The sequence below is a fragment of the Ischnura elegans genome, chromosome 6, assembly GCF_921293095.1.
Source record: "Ischnura elegans chromosome 6, ioIscEleg1.1, whole genome shotgun sequence".
NCBI classification, from domain to species: domain Eukaryota; kingdom Metazoa; phylum Arthropoda; class Insecta; order Odonata; family Coenagrionidae; genus Ischnura; species Ischnura elegans.
In genome coordinates, this window is record NC_060251.1 from 68,888,953 (window position 1) to 68,910,714 (window position 21,762).

At 38.0% G+C, this 21,762-nt stretch overlaps 1 protein-coding gene across 1 annotated transcript; it reads right to left on the reverse strand.

Moving 5' to 3' along the window:
* Positions 1 to 315: 315 nt before the first annotated feature.
* On the reverse strand, positions 316 to 16,447 carry LOC124160957 (opsin-1-like). The gene is made up of 9 exons (XM_046537092.1): positions 16,247 to 16,447; positions 13,946 to 14,067; positions 12,516 to 12,754; positions 11,504 to 11,610; positions 7,244 to 7,350; positions 5,460 to 5,607; positions 5,253 to 5,363; positions 4,830 to 4,996; positions 316 to 843 (listed from the first exon to the last, which is right to left on the reverse strand). Exons 2-9 carry the CDS (start codon positions 14,065 to 14,067, stop codon positions 714 to 716), a joined length of 1,131 nt encoding a protein of 376 aa, XP_046393048.1. The 5' UTR covers positions 16,247 to 16,447; the 3' UTR covers positions 316 to 713.
* Positions 16,448 to 21,762: the final 5,315 nt, after the last annotated feature.

Below are 21,762 nucleotides of genomic sequence, written 5' to 3' on the forward strand. Positions count from 1 at the left end.
CCCCCTGAAGCAAATCTCCCCAGCATATGTTGACAATTTGCATTTTATAAACATAATTTGCACATTGGCATAATTTGCACCTCAATACATCCTCCCCAATGACGGTATTGTTGTCCATTTTGCTTCTTCTCTCTCGTATTCACGCCGGGTCGAGTGAAATTACCAAACTGTTGCGAGGATTGGGGAAGGTGATTGTCAATTGAAATAATAAAACACGGTTATATTTTTTTGAAACCATTTATTCATTAGGATCACAAGGTAGAGCACTTGAATCAAGGCGAAGAGTGAGATGAGGAATAAAAATTTCCACTCCTCATCGATACAGAAGTACGTACAAGTGTATATATTTTTTTAATATCCTTAACAGAATAAGAGGTATCAGGAAGGACCAATTTTCATCCCTGTTCAAAACCGATCTATTTTACGTTGTGAACTTTTTTATCGGCTTTATGACACTCGGAGAGGAGAGGATTTGTGTTTTACACTTCGATTGACGTTGGCAATGTGCTAGTTTTTATGGTCCATTAATGCGATTCAATGAGTTCCTGAATGTGTAGCTACGATCAACTGCGATCTGATCTCAGGTCTGAAGTCCTGTTATTTTTCCCGTGTGTTGCTCATTTCTTATCCACCGGTGGACGTCGCTGAGTTGTAGTGCGTCGGGTTGACTTCTTTCAACGTGAGTTGTTCCGTGTCACGAGGTGGATGCCATTTTACGCCTTCTCGGAGGCGGCAGTTCCATTTGACTGAGCGTCGCTGGCGGTTGCCGCTGCTGGCTGGGCGTCCGCGCCGCAGACGAGGAAGGGCAGTTTCTCGTTCAGGGCGGCCCTGTACTTGGGGTGGCTGTGGAATGCGGAGAAATTTTGTGAATAGTCACGATAGAATATAATACATACACTCAACGTATCAGGTTTATATTTTTGGAATTTTCATTACAATTCTCATGTATGTACCGTTTAGGTTGTGGGTCTAATTTTACTTTCGAATTTCATCTGCCAAATTTTCCGTTCCTACTTACTCCTAAATTATTTGCCGGCATCCTCGTCGGTGGGTTAAAGACCTTGCCTGATAATCACAGGGTTGATGACTCGAATGCCATTTGGTTTTTCTCTTCGAAGTGTGTTCAGAAAGTAGCGTAGGTACTGTTTTGCAAATTAACCATGCCCTCCTATATTTGAATTCTCTCTACAATAAACAATAATGCGTATTCCCTTTCATTCTATCCCCAAATCCTATTCTCTTTCTCCCCATTTCTGGCTTACCTAACAGTCTCCCCTCCAACACTGTGTTCAGCATCCCATCCCCGCTCAGTAGTCGCTCCTTCCATACTCTTGGTCTCCTCCATATTTCCTCTCTGACAAGTTTTGTTTCCTCGCACTCTTATGTCTATCATGTCTTCTTTCCTCTTCTTTACGATCCACTTCACCTTCTCCATCCTTTTCCACACCTTTTTTACGTTGCCCTTCCTAGGTGTCTTAAGTTTCCGCACCGTAAAGTGCTACACTCCAGATAGGGGCATCCATTAATTACGTGAGGCGTTTAGGGGGAGAGAGAATCAACCCAATTTTCACCTAATCTCACGTGGGGGAGAAGGGGTGTCCTCGCCAGCATCGCATAATTTTTTACGCAAGAAACAGTGTAAGAAAGAGACAGAAAACTGGGTTGAATTGAGGAAAGCGTGTTCTTAAATACTAGTTTTAACTAATCTTAAATAAACATAACTAAACAAATTGTTTTTCATAAATCCAACGTAACAAAGCATAGATAAACATATTTTCCCTTAAACTACACTTGTCTTTTATTTTAAATTTTTCAATACAATCTTCTCATCAGCTTTTTCATATTCACGAACGCCTCTTTAGTTAATGCAGTTATTTTCCAATTATTCTCACTGCTGTGCCCATTTTCCTTTTTCAATACTGCCCAAATACTTGAAGTACTTCATCTGCTCAAGTTTGTGACCACGTACTGATATACTGAGCCTCTAATTTCTTGCTGGTGATGCTTTACAAAGCTCCAATAACTATGGTCTTCTTGTTATTAATCTGTAATTAAAATTCTTCGCTCTTTTTATCTATATTTATTTAAAAATTAAAACCATGTGTAACTTTTTACGTATATGTTCCTCTTTTCAATGTGATCCAAGAGAACTTAAGCAAACCAAGGATTCGACACCTAGTGTTATTATCAAGGTATCTAGCTTCCATTATCTAAAATAAATGCAGTATATGTCGATTAATACTAAACGTGTCCTTATTTTTCTATCTTGTGGAGAAGGAGAGGTACTGGGCCTCCTCAACTCCCCTTATATATCCAAGCATCTCTCGTCATGTGTGTCTCATCATTGTCGCCCATGAGTGAAGAGGCGGGTGGCGAGGTGGAAGCCAGCGAAATGCTTCTCCGCTTCCAAATGTTCACAATCTAACCACCCTACCCTCTGTCATCCTCTTCGTCCACATCACACGTGTAATCGCTTCCTAATAGGCGTAATCCTTACTTTCAATCGTCTAGTTCCGCTGGATCTTGCCGCTTCACTCCTCCAATGGTCGTATTCTGTATTATTTTCTCGTCGAATTTCTCGTTTAAAACTTTAGATAGGTTATTGCTCTGAAATATTCAAGGCTGTCGGAGTAGGCTGTTGTAACATAAGCTTTGCCTCCATTATAAAAATAAAGGGGCATCTACGTACATCAAATGCGTGAGGTGTTTAAGGGGGAGGAAGTCTAGCCAATTCTCACCCAATCTCACGCGAGGAAGAAAGGGGGGTGGGGGTTCTGGCAAGTATCACGTAATTTTTTTTCGCAAGAAACAGTGCAAAATGTGATTCGACGCTATGAACTTTGTATTATTAAATACGAGTCTTAACTAATCTTAAATAAAAATAATTAAACAAATTTTTTAATATAAATCATAAGAAATGAAGCATAGATTAACGCATTTTCCCTGAAAATACGCATTTTGAACAATCTCACGTGAGATGAGAGGGTGTGGTCGAGCCAAATCTCACGATATCTCACTAAGGAGGGAGGGGGGTCCAAAAATTGTCAATTTTACGTAATTAATTTACGCCCCCTTATTCCTTTGAGAAGAAGCTAAAGCAAAATTTTCAAATTTTCAGATGTAGTCAAAATTCGAAAAAGGTTTACCTACCTACTATATATGACTTGAAAATTTCAAGATGATAATACACATTTTAAGCACGTAGTAAGAAGAAAAGTGGGTGAGAAAAAAGGCTTGTTGAGCAGGGTGGTGCGTAATGCTCAAGGCAGGTCGTTTATCGACTTGTATTGATGTAATTTAATCGTTCGAACAATAATTTGAAACCCAGCGGTTGAATCTTTCATCATGAGTCAATGCTAAGATTGCTTTGTCGCAGTTTTGCGCTTTATTCTACGATTTTTTAATCTATTCATACATAAGTATTTGTTCTCTTTTATATCCCTCACAGGCCGAAGCGCCTTTATAAAACATAGTTGGAGGAAAAATACGTTATTTAACAGTTCAAAACTATATCTACATACCGTGAGAGTGAAGGAGTGTGTGCATAACCCATAAGGTCTAGATTTATGCTAAAGTCTGTGTGCTATTTATAAGCCATGGGATTTTCTTATTTATTTGATTTATCTGTCATACGCACTGAACCCTTCAAATAGGGATAATGGCTAATTTCCGTACACTTTGAAAAGAAAGATGAGACATTTCTCTGAGAGATTTTATTTTATACTCCTTTTTCTGTGTATTCATGATGTAATTATCTCATTGTTTTCTGGAAAATATTGACACCAATCGTCATTCCAAGTCAGCATTTTGCGATAATTTTCTCATTCTATTATTATTTTTACGCCAGCAATATATCAAGAATAGAGCTCAAGACAAACTGTGGTCATCCTTTTAGTCTGCCTAATCTTTGGTTCAGATTGGATCATGGATGACGTCTCTGGACTAAGCCATTTCAGCACGACTTAATGGGCTTAAAAATTCTAGTGAAGCCCCAATTTTTCCTGCGCTTCCGTTCTTTAAATGTGTCTCAGAATGCGATATCGTATGCTACATGTTGGTTCCTTTTGTGGGGACAGTTGATGATAATAGTTAAAGCGCCCTCTTAACGGGTCTAAAAGTTAATCTCGTTACATTTAATCCAGTAACAGGCTCAAAGCTATCAGCGTTTAGAATATTAGCTTTCGATTCATGTAAAAATGCGTCACGATGATCCGACAAACTTAAACCTGTGGATCTTTCACGATTATAACGCTATTGGAAGACAAGGACTTGTCAGAGAACTCGGATTTTGTGTTAATTTCTTTACCTGTTGAAAGCATAGTTAATTGAGTAGTAAAGTTTTTCGACCTTACAATGGTACACCTCTCACGAGAAATTTTTTGACTCCTGTTGAGGTACTACTTCTGATTCAATTCGTGCGTATATTTGTCCCTGCGCAAATTTCTTTGAAATTGGCGTTGAAATAGATTTAGGTATCGAAACCAAGTGCTTCATACATTAAACGAGTCAAAATATCTTCTCGAAAATTTCGCTAACATTTTATGGTAAAAAAAGTCTATGAATTTTAGGGGAAATCCTCTCTCTTCTGAAAATTGTCTTGGAGGTAGCATTGCTTTTATGACTGAGTATTTGGTGGGCTATTTAGTTTAAAATTTCTAGAAACGTTAGCATATGAGTGAGATAATTTCGGCAGAAATAAAAGACCTATTTGTGAGGAAATATGCGAGGTAAACTATGATTTAAACTGATTGCGTTCGTTTTTTGAAACCTTAGGCGTAAGAATGCCGCCCCGTGGAGAAAATATATTTAGGAGGAAAGAATCATCTCACCTGATACCGTAGACAATTGGGTTGTAGACGGCGTTAGCCTTGGCGAAGAGAGATCCCCAGATGGTCACGAGTGGGCTGATGGTCATTGTCTCGAAGATTCCGGCGAAGTTGATGATGAGGTATGGAGTCCAAGCCATGAACCACAGGGAGATGGTCATCAGGGCAATCTGTGGAAAGCCAGAAAGTGCATTGCGTCTGGTGACGTTGTTGTAGCGCGAAGTACTGCACTTTTTGCAGCTACGGCCTGGCGAAGCTAAATTCTTGTTGAGAGACTTAACATGAATCGAGCAATGGTATCACAATGAAATTTGAAATTAGTACAGCAATGATATTCAATATTATTGGAAGTACGAAAAGGCAAAGGATTGCTTTATGCTTGATTAAGTATTTAGCAATGATGCAATAGGGAATATTCTATACTACCTTGGCCAGCTTGCATTCGGCGCTGGTGTTTTGTGCCTCAGCGGATCGGAGCGAAGCCACGTTCATCTTCTTGGCCTGTTCCCTCATCTGCTTCTCGTGAGCAGCGACAGCCTGGAAAAGGATGATTTATCCAAGGATTTGATTGCATGGATCATCTTTAATCTGCATCAATTTTCCTTAGTTATGTTATCATCTTTTTATAATTACCTGGACGATGAAGGTGTAGGAGTAGATGATGACGAAGAGTGGCAGCCAGTAGCAGAACACGGAGTAGACAAGGATGTAGCTCTTGTGGAACCAGTCCTTGGTCAGGTAGTCAGTACCGCAGGCGGTCATGTTACCCTCTGGGACATACCTGCGTAAGAATTGTATTTTGTCATGCCTCAAGTGAGGGGAAAATGGGTTATTTCGGTCGAAACTCAGGATTACACTACATTGGAGTAACGATCATCTAGTATTAGAAAAAATCAAGTAATCCATGTTACACACCGGAACATACGTATTGAAAATTATTAATTTCCCATTTTTACACACGTTTCACCGTTTTGATGCACACATTGCTCTATACAGTATTTGACATGTACAGTATTTTGACCTACAGTGTTGCTTGTTGATACTTTTAATGTTTCAATCGCAACATTAAGTTAATTCGATTTTTTTGGGAAAAGTATGGGGAAAAGAAAGTTTTCGCTATTAATGTTACACTTTTCAGAATTACTTATAATAATTATTTCCGGAAAATATTATTATATTTTACATCATCTACATGCGTATAGGCAATAAAATTATGGGAAGGCGATGCTGAACTAAGTAAATTGCGCTGCGTAAATTTGCTAAATTTCCAGTCTCCAGTGGGAATAAATTTAGTATTTAGTTTAAAACCTTAAAGTTCATGTTTGGAATTGTCGGTTTGATCCTGTAATCGGTGAAGCAGTGGTCCAGACAGTTCTTAGCATTTTAAATTACTTATGTGGTTGGGCGTTAGTCCAATGGATATTTCACTTTTTGCCACAAAAGTGCTTACTTTAAGGGGCGATATTATTATGGGAAAAAGTTTCGTAGAAAATGCCTTGATTTAGTTTAAACTTCTTAAAATATCTTAATTCGTTGTTCTTTGGAATAGACAGCTCGGCCCATAAACAGGTTGCGGAAATGGTCTCTCTGATATCTGGTATTCGAGCACGGGCCCTCAAAGGTTTGAGCCTAGTACTAGAGCTACCACAAAAACCCTATCCATCTTTAAATTTAACTTGAAATGATTTAAATTAGGTATCCATGTATAATATTTTAAGTATGTAGGGTGTCAGCCTGCCTGTGTTGAAGATAAATTTCGTGGCCCCCTGCCTCGCACCCGCGATGGCGTGTGCGAGTGGTCCGGTGGCATTGAGTGCAAACAAAAAATTCTTGCCCGTTGGTGCACGTTGGTGAGACGAGTAAAATTGTAATCGCATGACACGGCGCCTGTCTTCGAAAATTTATCGTTTAAGTCGAAAAGTTATCGTAAAAAAAGTTTTCGTTCGGGGCAGAATTTCTACATTAACACATTTTAGACTTGGTACCAGTGTTATAGCTCGACGTTGCCTTAAGGTGCGGGCAAAAAACGTGCAGAAACGGGCCAAAAACAACCTCCATACAGTACGGGAGACAAAAATGACAAACCATTATTAATTCCTCCTCACCGCAGTGATTCTCCTTTGCAAAACTCGATCAAAGGAGAGCCAATGAATGGCAAGCCACAATTAATTCCAAGTCCCCCAAAACCCCAGTGACCATTATTCCAATTGTCCCATGATTATCGCGATTGGGCCATGATTCTCGTGATTGGGACATGGCAAGCGACAAGGTAACAACCGGTAGCCTAGTTCGGTCAACGTGGATGCAGTGCTCGTAGGTGGACACTGCTAGTCTGTTTATTAATGCAATCTGGTTCGATCGAGCGATTGGAATCATATCGAGCGTTATTGAACTGATCGTATTGGTAGATGACTTACCTGTTCCAGCCGACCATTGGGAAGATTGTCCACACGGCGGCGTGTGCCCAGACAAGGAAGATCCATAGGAGAGCCTTCTTAATCGTCAATGGTTTACCCGAGAGACCCTGTAAAAAGTTTTTTGCTTCTATGAGGAACAGAATTCCAAAGCGGTGATGGCCATTGGTCACGTAAAAGAAATTGATATGCCTCAGAGGATAACTTTTTCAGGAATTTTCCGATTTAATCATTTATTTTTCAAAATCGAGTCTCAATTCCTTGGAGCAATTGTTACTTTAATTAAAATATTTGCTCCGTGTAATAACGTTAACCACTTTGTCAAACCTTTTATTATTTTGTTACATATTTTCACCAATTTTTTCTAATAATCATTAAGTAATTTGTCGAATGATATCACCTATGACACTGATAGTGTACCTGCTCATAAGGGCGGATCGCAAAAATCGATTTTTTTCAAATCCATCTGGCCCAATGAAAAAAAGTTGTGGGACCGATCAAAAATAAGGCCTGAAAATTTTGAGACCTGTACGTGAACCCCTGACCCTCGCTCAAATGCAATTTAGGGGGGGAGGGTCAAAATTCGAAAAATATAGTATTTTATGGTAATTCCCTATAGATTTTGCCGAGTTACTGCCCTTTTAGGGCAAAAATTTCGTGCATTTTGACGTATCTGCCACCGTTTAGCCACAAAATGCCTAATTTGAGTCCGCGTCCGCGAAGAAAATATTCCAACGCCCACGCAGCGTCGCGGATACCAGAGCCGCAGGCCGATCCCTTCCCCTCCACGCTCGCTTCTCCCCCTCCCACGCCTCGAATGCAGCAAAATTCATCCCGCGCATGCTGCTAGGAGGTCGTTTATCTTTCATAATATAAATCAGAAGATGGTAGACGGTAAAAAACGATGCGTAGTGAGACGACTTATCCCTTCTTTGGCGCCTCGTCGGCGTTAAACAAATCGATGTTACCAACTTTTAAAGAAGTGATGAAATAATTTTAGACCTGCGCGCGCAGGAAAGGTGACTACGGTCTTGAAGACGCCTCTCGAGTGGCTATGAAGGTTTGGGAACTTAGGTTATGCACTTCTATTCCGGTAATGTCCGACAGCTGTGACTAAATGGATGAATAAGGGTGAAGGCCGCCGGCGTACCCTCCCCGCTCCCCACTCAAACGCCCCAGATGCAGCAAAATTCACACCAAGTGCGTCTTTCTTCGTTAGTCTTACTAATATTTGATTTATCAGCATCGTCCAGTGAGGAACAATCACGAAGGAATTATTCAATTACCTGCTTTCCAGTCTGTATTTTTTATGTTATTGTCATTCCTTGTCTTTTGCTGCTGCCAACAAAGTTTTGGTAAATTCTTTCGCGAATCTCTCGTCCGTATGTATAATAAAAGGAATATTGAAATTTAAATTTGAACTTTCATCAATAGATTTTTAAATTCCACAGCGCTAAGCTCGGATATAGCCGAAGGAACCGGAGTCTCTCTCCAAGATATCATCAGCGGGTAGTACTTTACGTCGATATTAAAATCCAGCAATTAAAAAATATCTCGGATTGGTCGCCAAACGCATCCTTGCGGAAACGCATATTGGGTCCCTAGATTACCCTCCCAACGTTTATGTCGCAAATCCAAGTCAACATAGTGCAATTAGCAAATAGACCACTGTAAGGGATGAAATACGATTTGATGCTTTCCCGGCGAATGATGTGGGTAAACTCTTTTTGGGGGTCAACAAAATTTATCTCTTAGGATGAGCCCCCAGTCGGAGCTTGAAATGTTGGCCATTATGGAAAAATTAACCCGGTGGGAATCCCGAGAAGAGTCTACCCACACTGCAAGGGATGTTGGAATTATGCTTATAGCAAAGGGATGATGCCTCCTTTTTGGGCGGTATTCGCTTGGTACCATCATAATCAAATCCTTTTTAATTCTGAGTATCTAATTTTCACTCGGAAAGGAATCGATAATCGCAGATTTTATAACTTTTGCTAATCCTCCGACGGGGGAGGCAAACCTCCAAAAGTGGGACCCTGTTTCTTCAACTAACACCACACATTCCCCTATGAACTTGTATTGATAAGTCCTCTTCCCTTTTTTCATCAGACAAGAGTATGGTCTTTCATTCCAATAAAATGAGACCCTTTGATGACACCTCTCTTTTCTTATTCACAATAATTAGCATCTTTTTCTGTCTACGTAAGTAATTCCGGCACACTAGCTTTGATATATCTTATGAAGTTATGACTTTAGCGTCAGCTAAAGTTGCGGGAACGATCATTGCTGTAGCTTGGTTTTTGCATATACCTCTATCACAGTTGGCAGACGCATTTTCCCCGAAGAAGTTCCAATTTGTGGTTATAGTCCTTAATGTTTATTTCATGAGGAAAGTAGAGATACAAATCGGCTAATTTCTCGCCATTTTAATTTTCTTCGGATGAATTGATGAAGAAAACTTTTGATACTATTTTCCCGTGCAAGAATTGACGATGATGACTCAACGCTCGCATACGATTACCTTTTTTCCTAAGTTGTCGAGTTTCTTTAGGGTTCAATCCAGCAGCCATCATCTTTCTTTTCGTCATATTGTCTCTCAAAATACTTCTCATTGGGGGAACCTTATGCTCCTCCATGCACTAACACGCAAAAATATCGCATAATTTAAAATGTTCCATTAAAATTGTTTGAGTCTAATATTTCAATAAAACCCTACTTTTGGCCTATTAGTAGTATTAGATTTTCCGTAAGTTTTAGTACTTCCTGTGGTACCGCTAAATCTATTTAGTCACATTCATAATGGAAGAGAAGCGCGTCACCATAGTTCGCACACCTTCATAGCCACTCGAGAGGCGTCTTCATAGACCGTAGTCTCCTTTCCTGCGTGCGCAGGTCTAAAATTATTTCATCACTTCTTTAAAAGTTGGTAACATCGATTTGTTTAACGCCGACGAGGCGCCAAAGAAGGGATAAGTCGTCTCACTACGCATCGTTTTTTACCGTCTACCATCTTCTGATTTATATTATGAAAGATAAACGACCTCCTAGCAGCATGCGCGGGATGAATTTTGCTGCATTCGAGGCGTGGGAGGGGGAGAAGCGAGCGTGGAGGGGAAGGGATCGGCCTGCGGCTCTGGTATCCGCGACGCTGCGTGGGCGTTGGAATATTTTCTTCGCGGACGCGGACTCAAATTAGGCATTTTGTGGCTAAACGGTGGCAGATACGTCAAAATGCACGAAATTTTTGCCCTAAAAGGGCAGTAACTCGGCAAAATCTATAGGGAATTACCATAAAATACTATATTTTTCGAATTTTGACCCTCCCCCCCTAAATTGCATTTGAGCGAGGGTCAGGGGTTCACGTACAGGTCTCAAAATTTTCAGGCCTTATTTTTGATCGGTCCCACAACTTTTTTTCATTGGGCCAGATGGATTTGAAAAAAATCGATTTTTGCGATCCGCCCTACGTGCTCATCTGTATATCGATTCATATATCGCTAAAACCGACAATATTCAATGTAAAAAAAATTATTTTTGCAGAATGTATTTTTAGTATCTAATGCTAAAGCGGATTCATGCAAAATGCGATCTAACGTTCTATCCGCATCATATTGAAAGCACTTAAAGTTAATGTCGATTAGTTAGAGAGTCATGTGAAGGGAACTAATGAAGTCTAAACTTTCCTGATTTGTTTTTTGTTTAATATTTTCTTTGAACATGAGTTATCCCTAAGATTACGTTTTCACTTGATTCTAAATAATTGGAGTATAAATTCTCATTATCGGACACTTTAGCTGATAAAAACTCAAACAAACCTGGGTGCATTCAAAATTAGTTTTTGCAATGTTTTTATCACCTGTAATAATTTGTTAGTCACTATTGCCTAAAATCGTCACAGGCATTTCTGTAGTTCATTTTTGGCCTCGATGATTCAAACGATAAATTCATACAAGGTTTTTTTTAAACCTAATTTACACCTTTCAAAAGGATCACAATATAATTTGGGACTAGAATTAACTGCACATAAAAAGCTTTTTATGTGATATTCATGCCATAACATTTTTTGCCAATATAGCGATTATGCGAATGGTCGAAATTGAATGAAAATCCAATAAAATTAATAGTAATTACGTGTTAACGAGCCAGTACAAATTGAATATTCGTTATCCCCACATTCAAACCATTTCTTTTTCATTTTAAAATATTCAGTAATAACTCGTCGAATATTGTGGACATTCGGATAAAATGAGAATGTAGGCGTACCTTAACGATGACGTTGTATCTGTCCAAAGCAATGGTCACCATGGTCCAGATGGAGGTGCATCCGAAAAGCGATCCAGCAAAGGCGTATAGCTCGCACATCAGAGGCCCTGGAAATCGGACCAGGGAAAACCAATCAGTCAGTTAACATTTTTAGTCTTCATTCATTTATTCATGGAGTACCGAAACTGGTAGGGGGGGGTGTAAAATACTTTGGTATAATTGAAGCATATTGGAATACCAATTCGGAGTATGTAAGTGTATATGATAAAGAATTATCGTATTAAAATGATTTGGTATAACCAATAGTGAATACGTGAAACTATGTGTATTTTGCGGGAATTATTTGTTAAAAAACTTCCAGTTTAGGCATTCTACATTTCCTCAACAGATAAACGAAAAAACTACGATTAGAGAATTAAATGTTCAGAATCCACGGATATGTTTTCAGAGGATACAGTATTACACATCGTCATATCTTTAAATTAAGCTCATGCGACTGAAATTTTATCCTGTCGAATACAACTAACAGTTTAGTGTTCTTAATGAGAAAACAGATTCCAAGTTCTGTCTATTTCTTCACTGCCCCGTAATGACTCATGGTCAGTTGCAGCAAAGCAAATTTTCTCCAGTATGAAATGGGAAAGGTTGGATATACAGGAATATTGATTTTAATTTTTTAAACTTTTCAGTAAACGTATTATTATTGATGACAAAAATCATTGGAGATCATTAATATTATGCAATTTCTAAAAATATATATATTAGGTAGTAATTATGTGAATTCATATTGATTTGTTCATTGTTCGAATTTAGTGTTAAGCTTTGTAAATTATGCTATGTCTTAAACCTAGCTACTCGTCGCAAAGCTTTTTTCAGTCGTGAAGTCGGTGTTGACCTCTTGTCTTTGCTGAGTACGGAAAGTATTTATACCTAGCTATGTCTCATTAATGATTTTTAGGAATGAACCCGGCATTTGCCGCTTAGTGTTGTGGGCTTTGCATCTTCAACTCACCGAAGACCCAGGTCTCATGCATGCAGTTGATCAACATGAATGGGCACATGACAACCATCATGAAGAAGTCGGAGAAGGCAAGATTTACGACCAACAGGTTGGATGGAGTTCGGAGGGACTTGGTGCAAGAGAAGACGTAGATGACAACACCATTCCCGCACCAAGAGATGACACCAAGGCACCCAATGACGAATGCCAAGATTCCATGCCACAGAGGGTTCATAGGAGGGAACTGGTACCTATGAAAGTGAAAGTAGGTAATTTTGCGTGATCATTATTTCAATTTTTTTTCATTTAAGTACATGTTTTACGACACTAACATTAATTAATGAACATTAATTCTGGGTTCATCATCTTGTTGATGACCTACACAAGAGAAGGTAAGTAGTCATTCTAGCTAGAATAAGAGGCAAGAGGTTATCCTTCATAGGTAAAATTCAAAAAATGGTTTCAATGCTCTTTATTATCTCAATGAATGATTACGCATTAAAACCCTTTTTTTTCGTTGCTCAATCGGAGATATACGATTGTTAAAATGTGGTGTTTTTTCTTTCTTATCTATGAAGCTTATTAATAAAGTTCCATGTACGTATATTTTGATCGATAATTACCATTTTTATGCGTAGAAGGCCGAATATTATAAATTAGGCTCATTTGGTATTTGTGCCATTTTCTTTTTGGATTAATACCATGATTGAATTGTTCCTGCCTTTTTTAATGGATGAATTCGCAGATGACATTTATAGGTTTGTTGTCGTTGGATGACTAAAAAAAGTGATAAAATTATTGTACTGTCCACTTGTTTATTTATAATAACAACGTGTTGTTATCCATCTATCTGTCTATGCATAGAAAAGTATGTCTCTTTGTCCGCCATGCGTTCCCATACAGCTGCACGGATTACGACCAAAGTTTGTACTTAGGTACATATCATGCTCCCAAACCTCGTACTGCTGTTTTTGGTTGCGTTCGACGCGTCTTTTTCGTTTATTTTCTCATTACCGTTATTTCGTCACGTCATACAACTTCTGCGATTCGACATCCTGCCGGTTAGGCACACCTCTTGACACTTTCAACGAGAAAACGTAAAATGCAATGTGAACATGAATTCCAAAGTTTCCACTTTTCTGTGTACTATCTTTCCCGAGCAACGGCAGGTGGCCGGCTAGTTATTAATAAAACAGTGGAGTGTACAGTAAGTTTAATCATTTAAATCAGCGTGCTGTTTTACCCTATCTCGCCAAGCACAGTTGAACTTATTGGATGACATTTATTGTCTCATCATTCGTTCATCTTCACGAAACAACTGCTAACTGAGCTGATATTAATCATATTATTGACTGAAATTGCTATTGCATTGTAAAATTATTCTTTCAGTTAAATGCCCTTCTCTCGTGCGTGGGAAGTCGATATTGTAACTTCGTCCTCACCAGTGAGGGTCAATGAGGTGGAGCATCTCCGGGAGCACCATGTCGACCACGGTGTGGTTGGTGGCGTAGCTGCTACCCCACCTTGCCATCTGGGGCTCTCCGGGAACCATTGCCGTCTCCATCTGTAAAGAAAATGCAGTTGATATAGCTCACGCACGTATAATCATCCGTCAAAAACAGCTACGGGCATAACAGATGTGCGTTAATAACCTGAAATGGAGAGAGAATTGGTAGATGTACGTAGTATATATTTGAATTTCAATAGAATTATTAACGATTATTATTATTGTTATAGTATTCTACCGAATAAGATAGGTTTCCATGTAGTACTAAAGAAGTGATCTGGGAGCCTCCCTTTCCTTCCAGCACTACCTTCCTCAATTCACTGTAAGGCATACTCCCTTTCCATCTAAGTTTATGTAGAGGCAATAGTAAAAAGTATCCCTTTATAAAAATATCCAAGAGATCATATCTGAGAGATGGGGTTGGGGTTTGAAGAGCCAATAGAGCCATGTACATTCTAAATGATCACAGTTTATGTTTTAGGAATATTACTCATCCCTACAAACGACAGATTAAAACAGATTCTTTCTCGCTCAATACTTTTTCAGAGCACTATAGCATAAAACATCTTATGGGATGAAGAAGAAATAACTGTTTTCATTGAAATATATTTGTAAATTTTAAAAGAATTTTTTATGAATAAATAGGATTATTTTGATTGCAAAGTAAATAATGGCCTTTGAAACTATGCTCAATGTTTATGAATAGCCATTAATACGTTAGAAGCCTCCCTTCTTAATAAGCCCGTATTTGAGTAATTCATCTGTTGGCTATCATTATTAAACACTCGTGGTATAATTTTATAGTTTTTTGTATTGTATAATTTAATAGTTTGTCTTTACATTATCGAAATAGTCTAAGAAGGTGGTGCACTTCAAAGTAGTATGATCTTGCGGTACTCAGGTTGAATGAGCGTTGAGTCAAGTGATTTTGGTCAATTTTCACTTTGGGAAAAGTTTTCACTTTTATAAGATTAAAAAAAGCATTCTTTTGCATGGAAATGTTTTCAAATTACATTATTAATGGCTAGGTCAGTATGGCGCTTTAGGTATAAAATTCCTCAATTTAAAAAAATAAATATCACTTGTAATAAGAAAAATTTATTATTTTGGGTACTGTTCAATAAAAACCCATACTGGATATAACATAATTTACGATTGCCTCGCAAAGACTTTGTATTCGGATTCCCCGGGAGTGTCGTCGTTATTAACAAAATTAACTCTACGGTGCAATAAAAATGCGTCTAAGTCAATGCAAATAATTTAAATTGCTGTTGATGACTCAGGTGTATTTCTGGATCTCTACTTAGGGTAAATTTGAGACTGTCAATTATTACTCTTTTAAGCTCCAGACACAAAACTTTTGAAAAGGTAATTAAAATTTTAAACCCGACGACCAGCTTTTCCGAGAATTTTCCCTCATGAACGCACAGCGGCTGATTTCATTCACATTGTTTCTAACTGTAAAATTGGATTGTAACCGCAGAACTCAAACTGCTTGATTTGCGATCGCCAAATACTGATTGATGAGCTAACTCATTGGTTTTAACCCCTTCCGCTTCAATATATTTTCTGAATATCGTCCTCCAATCCTCTATTTATTTATTCCCCGGTTCTTTTAAAATGGAATTGCTGGTAATGAAATTATATTTGTTGTTTGTAATTCATATTTTCATATTGTAAAGTATCTAGTTAAATACATCGAGAAATCAGTTATCGCTACTCGTATAAAATCATTTTATTGCTTCCAATTCCTGATATTTCAAGAAATATCAGTTCTTTATGTACGATATGGATTGTATTTGAAAATGATGTAATAGCCGAAACCGGTAATAAAATAGAAACTGTGAATTTTGTGGAAGTATCAAAGTGTTTTTTATTATTAATATGGAGTCCTTCCACCACGTAAAAGCTTCAAGTTTCGATTTAATCACGGTATGGATGATTTAACAATGATTAACTTTCAAAATATTAATATTGTTCCCCTGATTCTGCTAAAATTATGAATATATGATGACTAGCTACACTCGTCATTGCGCGATTAGGCATTGTAAGTTCATATCGAGCTAAACTCATTATTTCTGCGCAAAGGGTTGAAGGGTTTGGACGCCGCTAAAATTTTCACCACCCAGCATGAGGCTCCTGTTGACTTCACCGACCACCTATATCCGTTCAGCGCCTCGCTTGAATCGCACTGGTTCCAGAACAAGGGATAATCCACCATTTGAAATGAGCTTACTTCGGTATCAAAGGATTTATTTATCCCCTGAGGTCAGATGAGGAGTTGTCAGCGCCTCTGCTGCTGGTCGTGTCACTGCGAAGTCTGGTTCCTCTCTTGGCCAAGAAGGGACTGCTTCGCGTCTTTTTTTCACCTCTTCTCTCTCCGCTGACTGGTCCTGACGCGTAGGTCTACTCGAAACGAGGCACACTACAGTCTGACGGTTTTCTGCTCCTATGGTTGGGAGTATATATAGCCGCGCCTACTGCACCCCGGCGCGGGAGGCGGGGAGTGGGGATAGGGAGAACCGTTAAGAGAGGAAGGGGCTGGAGACCTATTAGACGAATTTTCTTCGGTGAACTAGAGAGAAAAAAAGGAGGTTAGAAATGGCGGAAACAGTGGAGGCGTACAGTTTGCTTACGTCTCCGTCGTAATCCTCACAACCGAGGTGCATTAACATCCTTACCCACGAAGCCATCCGCAAAGCTGGGCAGTGTTTCAAATACAGAATTTGTAAATTCGTATTTAAATACATGTTAATATGCATTTGGTATTTCGAAGACACGACCTAAATGTACTTTGTATTTTGTATTTCAAATAGAGTTTTTTGATATTTTCCCATTCTAAAATAAAAATACATTTGTAAAATACTTTTGAAGTAGCTCATAACACTTCCGTAAGATTATGCTTCAGAGATTACTTCGTTTTCAATAGAATCGTTCATGTTTTCAACTCTCCATAATGTGCTAAGGCCAGTTATATTTTTTGAGATCTCATAGTTTCCATTAAAATGCGTTTTGTATTTTAAAAGTTATTTAAAATACTATTTTGTAGTGTGTTTTTAAAATTCTCAAGCTAAAGGTATTTATTATTTCAAAAACATTTGGCGCTGTATTTTGTGATTCAAATACTCCTTTTCTCCATAGAGACTTTTGACGCTCCATGCAATTTTCAGGTGATGAAAAGAGTATTTACAATTACAAAGAACTAAATAATAGTCGAGATATTTTCGTTAAGTTTTTAATTTTTATTGTTTAGTAAAAAATACTGTCGCTGTGCAGGCAAATTTCCGCAACCTAGCCTATAACCTTATCGCTTCCTACATGTCCTATAAAATTTATGAATACACTCTTATGACATATGCTATACATATTGGTATGACATTTGCGTTGAATAATAGTCGCATTTACTACAAACAAAAAGTCATAAGTCTTCAAAATATGTTATTACTGACTACAGTGCCTCATCTTCTTGACCGAGGATTTTACCTTCCAAGAGAAGAATATCTAATTTTCTCTTCATTCAACAGCATGCGTCTCGGAAACAAAGCCTTTTGGTAAATGTGTCAAGGAGGCGTTGACATAGATAGACAGAACCTTTTCGTCTTGTACTCACGGCTAGGGCGGATCCAGGATTTTTTCCTGAGGGGAGGGAGGGGGGGACTGACAGGCAAATGGTCTTTTCATGTTTGAGATTAAAATCAACAGACAATAATTACTGTACGAAACATTATAGTTGTTTTTATATCAAAGTTTTTAATATGGAATTAAATTATTGAGGCTCCGTAGTACAAAAAACAGAACGGACGTAATGATAACCGTATTAAAAATCTTGTCTATTTTTTAAGCGTCTGTGAGAGGGGGCACGTTCCCCCTTGGCCACCCACCTCCTAAATTCGCCTATGACTCAAGGTATGAATACTTATTGGTATGAGATTTGCCGTGAAGCCGTGAATTTCGTCATAAAACCTTAAGAATCTCTCAAACTCGATTGTATATTTACGATTGACAGATCAAAAGAATAATCGATATTACGATCATATTTCAAGGTCACGCACAGGCGCTGTCCAAGCAATTATCTGCACACGTACATTCGAAGCGCAATTATTAGTCCGTGTGTCATGACGAAAGGTTGACCATAAGACCTTACCAAAGCCGGAATACTAGAAAACCGAAGTGTTCATATCCGTAGCGAAAATTCAGACACTTCTTAACTTCCCTGACACATTTTTCCACTCACAACCTATAGCCGGCCCTGAATTTTGTTAACGATAGGTGACGTCATAAGAGTTATTCTAGACGTCATATCAGATACTTGCTGCGTTTGCATTCACGGTGTCTGTCGCGTTTATTGAATGTTTAGTTAACGTGCGGCCGGTGATTGTTACGTCATCAATATTTCTGCCTAAAGTGGCCTATCAATAGACCGTGAATTTGACGATATTAAGACCGTGAAAACATTGAAAAAACGTGAATTTCATAATGAAGTTGGAGTGAGAACCCTGTATAGCTTTTGAAATAGTCTGGTGATAGTTGCTTATAGTGATTCCGTTGCAGTATAAAATTGAATGAAATTCCCCCGAAGACATGCATTGTTTTACAATTTGTGTTTAATTAAAAACATTTGTCACTCCGATATTTAATATAATAATATATTTTGATTAATTGATGCTAACGTTTTACACTTTTAATTCCAAAAGAAGGCCAATGGATTTTTATTTATACGTTATTTTAGAATGTTATATCGGGTGTGCGAGCTATGGCTTTGGCTGAAGCAGTTCGTTTTTAGCTGAAACTTCGGCAATTCTTGTTTGTGCCCTGTGTTACGGCTAACTAATTGGTTAGCATAAGGGCCATGGGTCGTGGTGCATTTAACCATTCATTTGTTTTCTTTCTGGACGTGTTTATCATTTTAAAAATTGATAAATATCTGTATAGATGGCTGATATTTTGTGAAGTTATTGCGTTATTAATAGAATTGTGTAAAGAAGTTTTTTTTGTTAGATTTTAAATCCATTGTAATATATGTTTGATGATTATTGAGGAATCCAGACCAAAGGGTTGGTTTGATTCGTTAGGTCGTGCTTTTAGATATTACATCGTTACCTTATCAAAGATACCACTCTGCTGTAACTTAAAGAAATCACGGCATTATGAAAGGGCTTCCTGCAATTGTAAGTATGACTCAATTGAGCAATTCGATAATGGTAAGTCTCCTATATTCCGTTCGTTGGAGTACGTACTTATTTTAATCCCCACCGTCATCGGATTCACCGTTCCAAAATCGTTTCTCTTCACTCAAAAAATAATATGCGACAGAGAATTTAAATGGGAACGTCTCCCTTTTACTGTAATATTATTTATTTGTCGCCTCCAGTTTTCTTAAAAAATTTTTAATCATAATCATGAATAATTTGCGGTACAACGAAGCTCTCATCATTCCATCGTATACTTAACTATGAAATAAGTATAATAAGCTATACCTACAGGGTGTTTCAGGACGAATATGCATTACTTCAGGAGGTGGTAGGAGAGACCATTTTAAGCGTTTTTTGTCCTATAAATATCGGGTCGCAATTCTGACTAGTTAATGAGCTATGGCGACGCAACTATTTTTTGGAAACACTTTGCAGTTACCGTGAAAATGGCTTTTCTAGAGTACCCAGCCTTTTCGACATTTTATTTGAAACTTGTATTTTAAGGGCATTAAATAAATATAGTTGGACGAAAATGTATTATTATTATTGTCTGAAACTATTAATCTTTGGGCTTAGTTAAATGAAAGCTTAGACCGATTATAAACAATTCAATTGCACAATTTCACCCTTGTGTTTAATTGTTTCAGGCAATAATATTATTTTAAATATAATTTTCAATAATTTTCAGATAATAATTCTAGTTTTTACAAATTTTCTGAATGTACTTGTTGTCTATTGTCCACGACAAATGAAAAAAAAACAATAGTTAAAAAAATTAAAAAAAAAAGAAAAAAGTTCATTGCTTTCTGCAATAAAAAAGAGATCAAAAGGAAACTAAATTAAATAATTGTTTTAAAGTCAGTTATATGTGGACTTTTTGAATAATCATGCCAATCATTTCAATGTATTTTTGTAATTTTAAAATCAAAATTCATCAATTGTTTAGGATGTAATTTTCTACTATCACAGACAATATACCACACTCACTATATAAACAAATGCGCACCAGAAAAGTTGTACTGTATTCTGGCTGTTGTGGTAAACATGGTTTACCGGCACAGTGGAAACGCGCTGTATAAAATGAATCTCTATAAATACAACTCAACCATCTTATAGGCTCAATTTTGACGGCTATTTTATCAGGATCGGTTTGACACGCAGACCGCCACGCTGCTTTTTATGACCAGCAATGAAAGTTCCCGTCATATCCCGCCCGCGTCACAGGAATCGGTCATAGAGCGACTAAATCCCTGTGGATTTCTGATACCACGGGTGACCCGGACCCACTTACTATTAGTCATAATGACCGAAGTGGACGTAACGTCCGCAGCACTTCAAAAAACTTCACATTCGTTTCCAGTACATATTTAGAAGTCCCATATCCAATGATACGCCCCAATGAAAAAAAAACGCCACTTACGTCGCGGGAGAAATGTTCTCTGTATGTAAAAACCATTTCAGTCAAAGTATTAAATCTCTCCCTCTCTCTTAGCTCCCTAATTTGATCTTCCTAAAGGTGATCTCATCTCCCATCATCTCCACAATTGGTCATGGCCTAGAGCCTCTTCTCTTAGGAAATATTTACACGGGTCATTTATTTTCCCTCCCTTTAAGACTGAATACCCAGCATATCTTTTAATATTTATAATATCAACGTTTAAAACTAAATCAGCCTCTGATTCCAAGTACACTAGAACTGAAACTTCCCACCTTCTGCGTCCTATACCTCGGAGAGATTTTTATCTTAATTCTTTTCTCGTGTCTAGTTGCAATCTCTTGAATTCCTTGCCGTCATTTATGAAAGATTCCTCCTATCTTTCCATTTTTAAAGAAATGCTTTTTAATTATTACTTCAAACAGAACTAATATAAATAAATATATTTATTTTAATGTTGTCAACTATTTTTGTATGGTGTGAATTATATTTACATCAGTTTATTCCATTTATTTTTATGGCTATCAAAAATTAACTGAAGTTTTTTTTTCTTATTTTTCTCTTCCCCATGTTCGATGATTTTTGTTCTTATTATTTCCCTGAGTTTTTTTCTTTCAATATATTGTTTTGGCTTTTTGTTACAAATAGTAATGTGCAAGGTGTTTTTTTATTTTTTTTGCTTGAACAGAAATTATTTTATTTTGTATTGGCTCTCTGGGGAAACCCAGGGCATGGATAACCTTTCATTCATTCATATTTTTTGTCATCTTCCAAGCGTCTCCTTGCATTCATTATCGGTAGCTGATGATGATACAGCGCTGAAGAGGCTGAGTCCTCGCCAGTGGCTTCCTTCTGTCCTTGTTGACATAAATCGGATCCACGCAATTCGTTAGTTCTCTCGCCTCCCTGCCGCCGTCGGTGGTCGATATATCGCGCTCAAGTGCGAGTGCCGAAGACTCGCAAGTGCTCGTGTTTGGCCCCGCTGAGGTGAAACGCTCAATTTTCCCCTCGTCTCACGCGGAGGAAGCCCCAACCCGTCGGCCCGTGTGTCAGCAATTATGTATCCGTGAAGGGGCGATTAGGGAGACCACCAGATACGACTCTACGCAGATTGACTGTTGTATC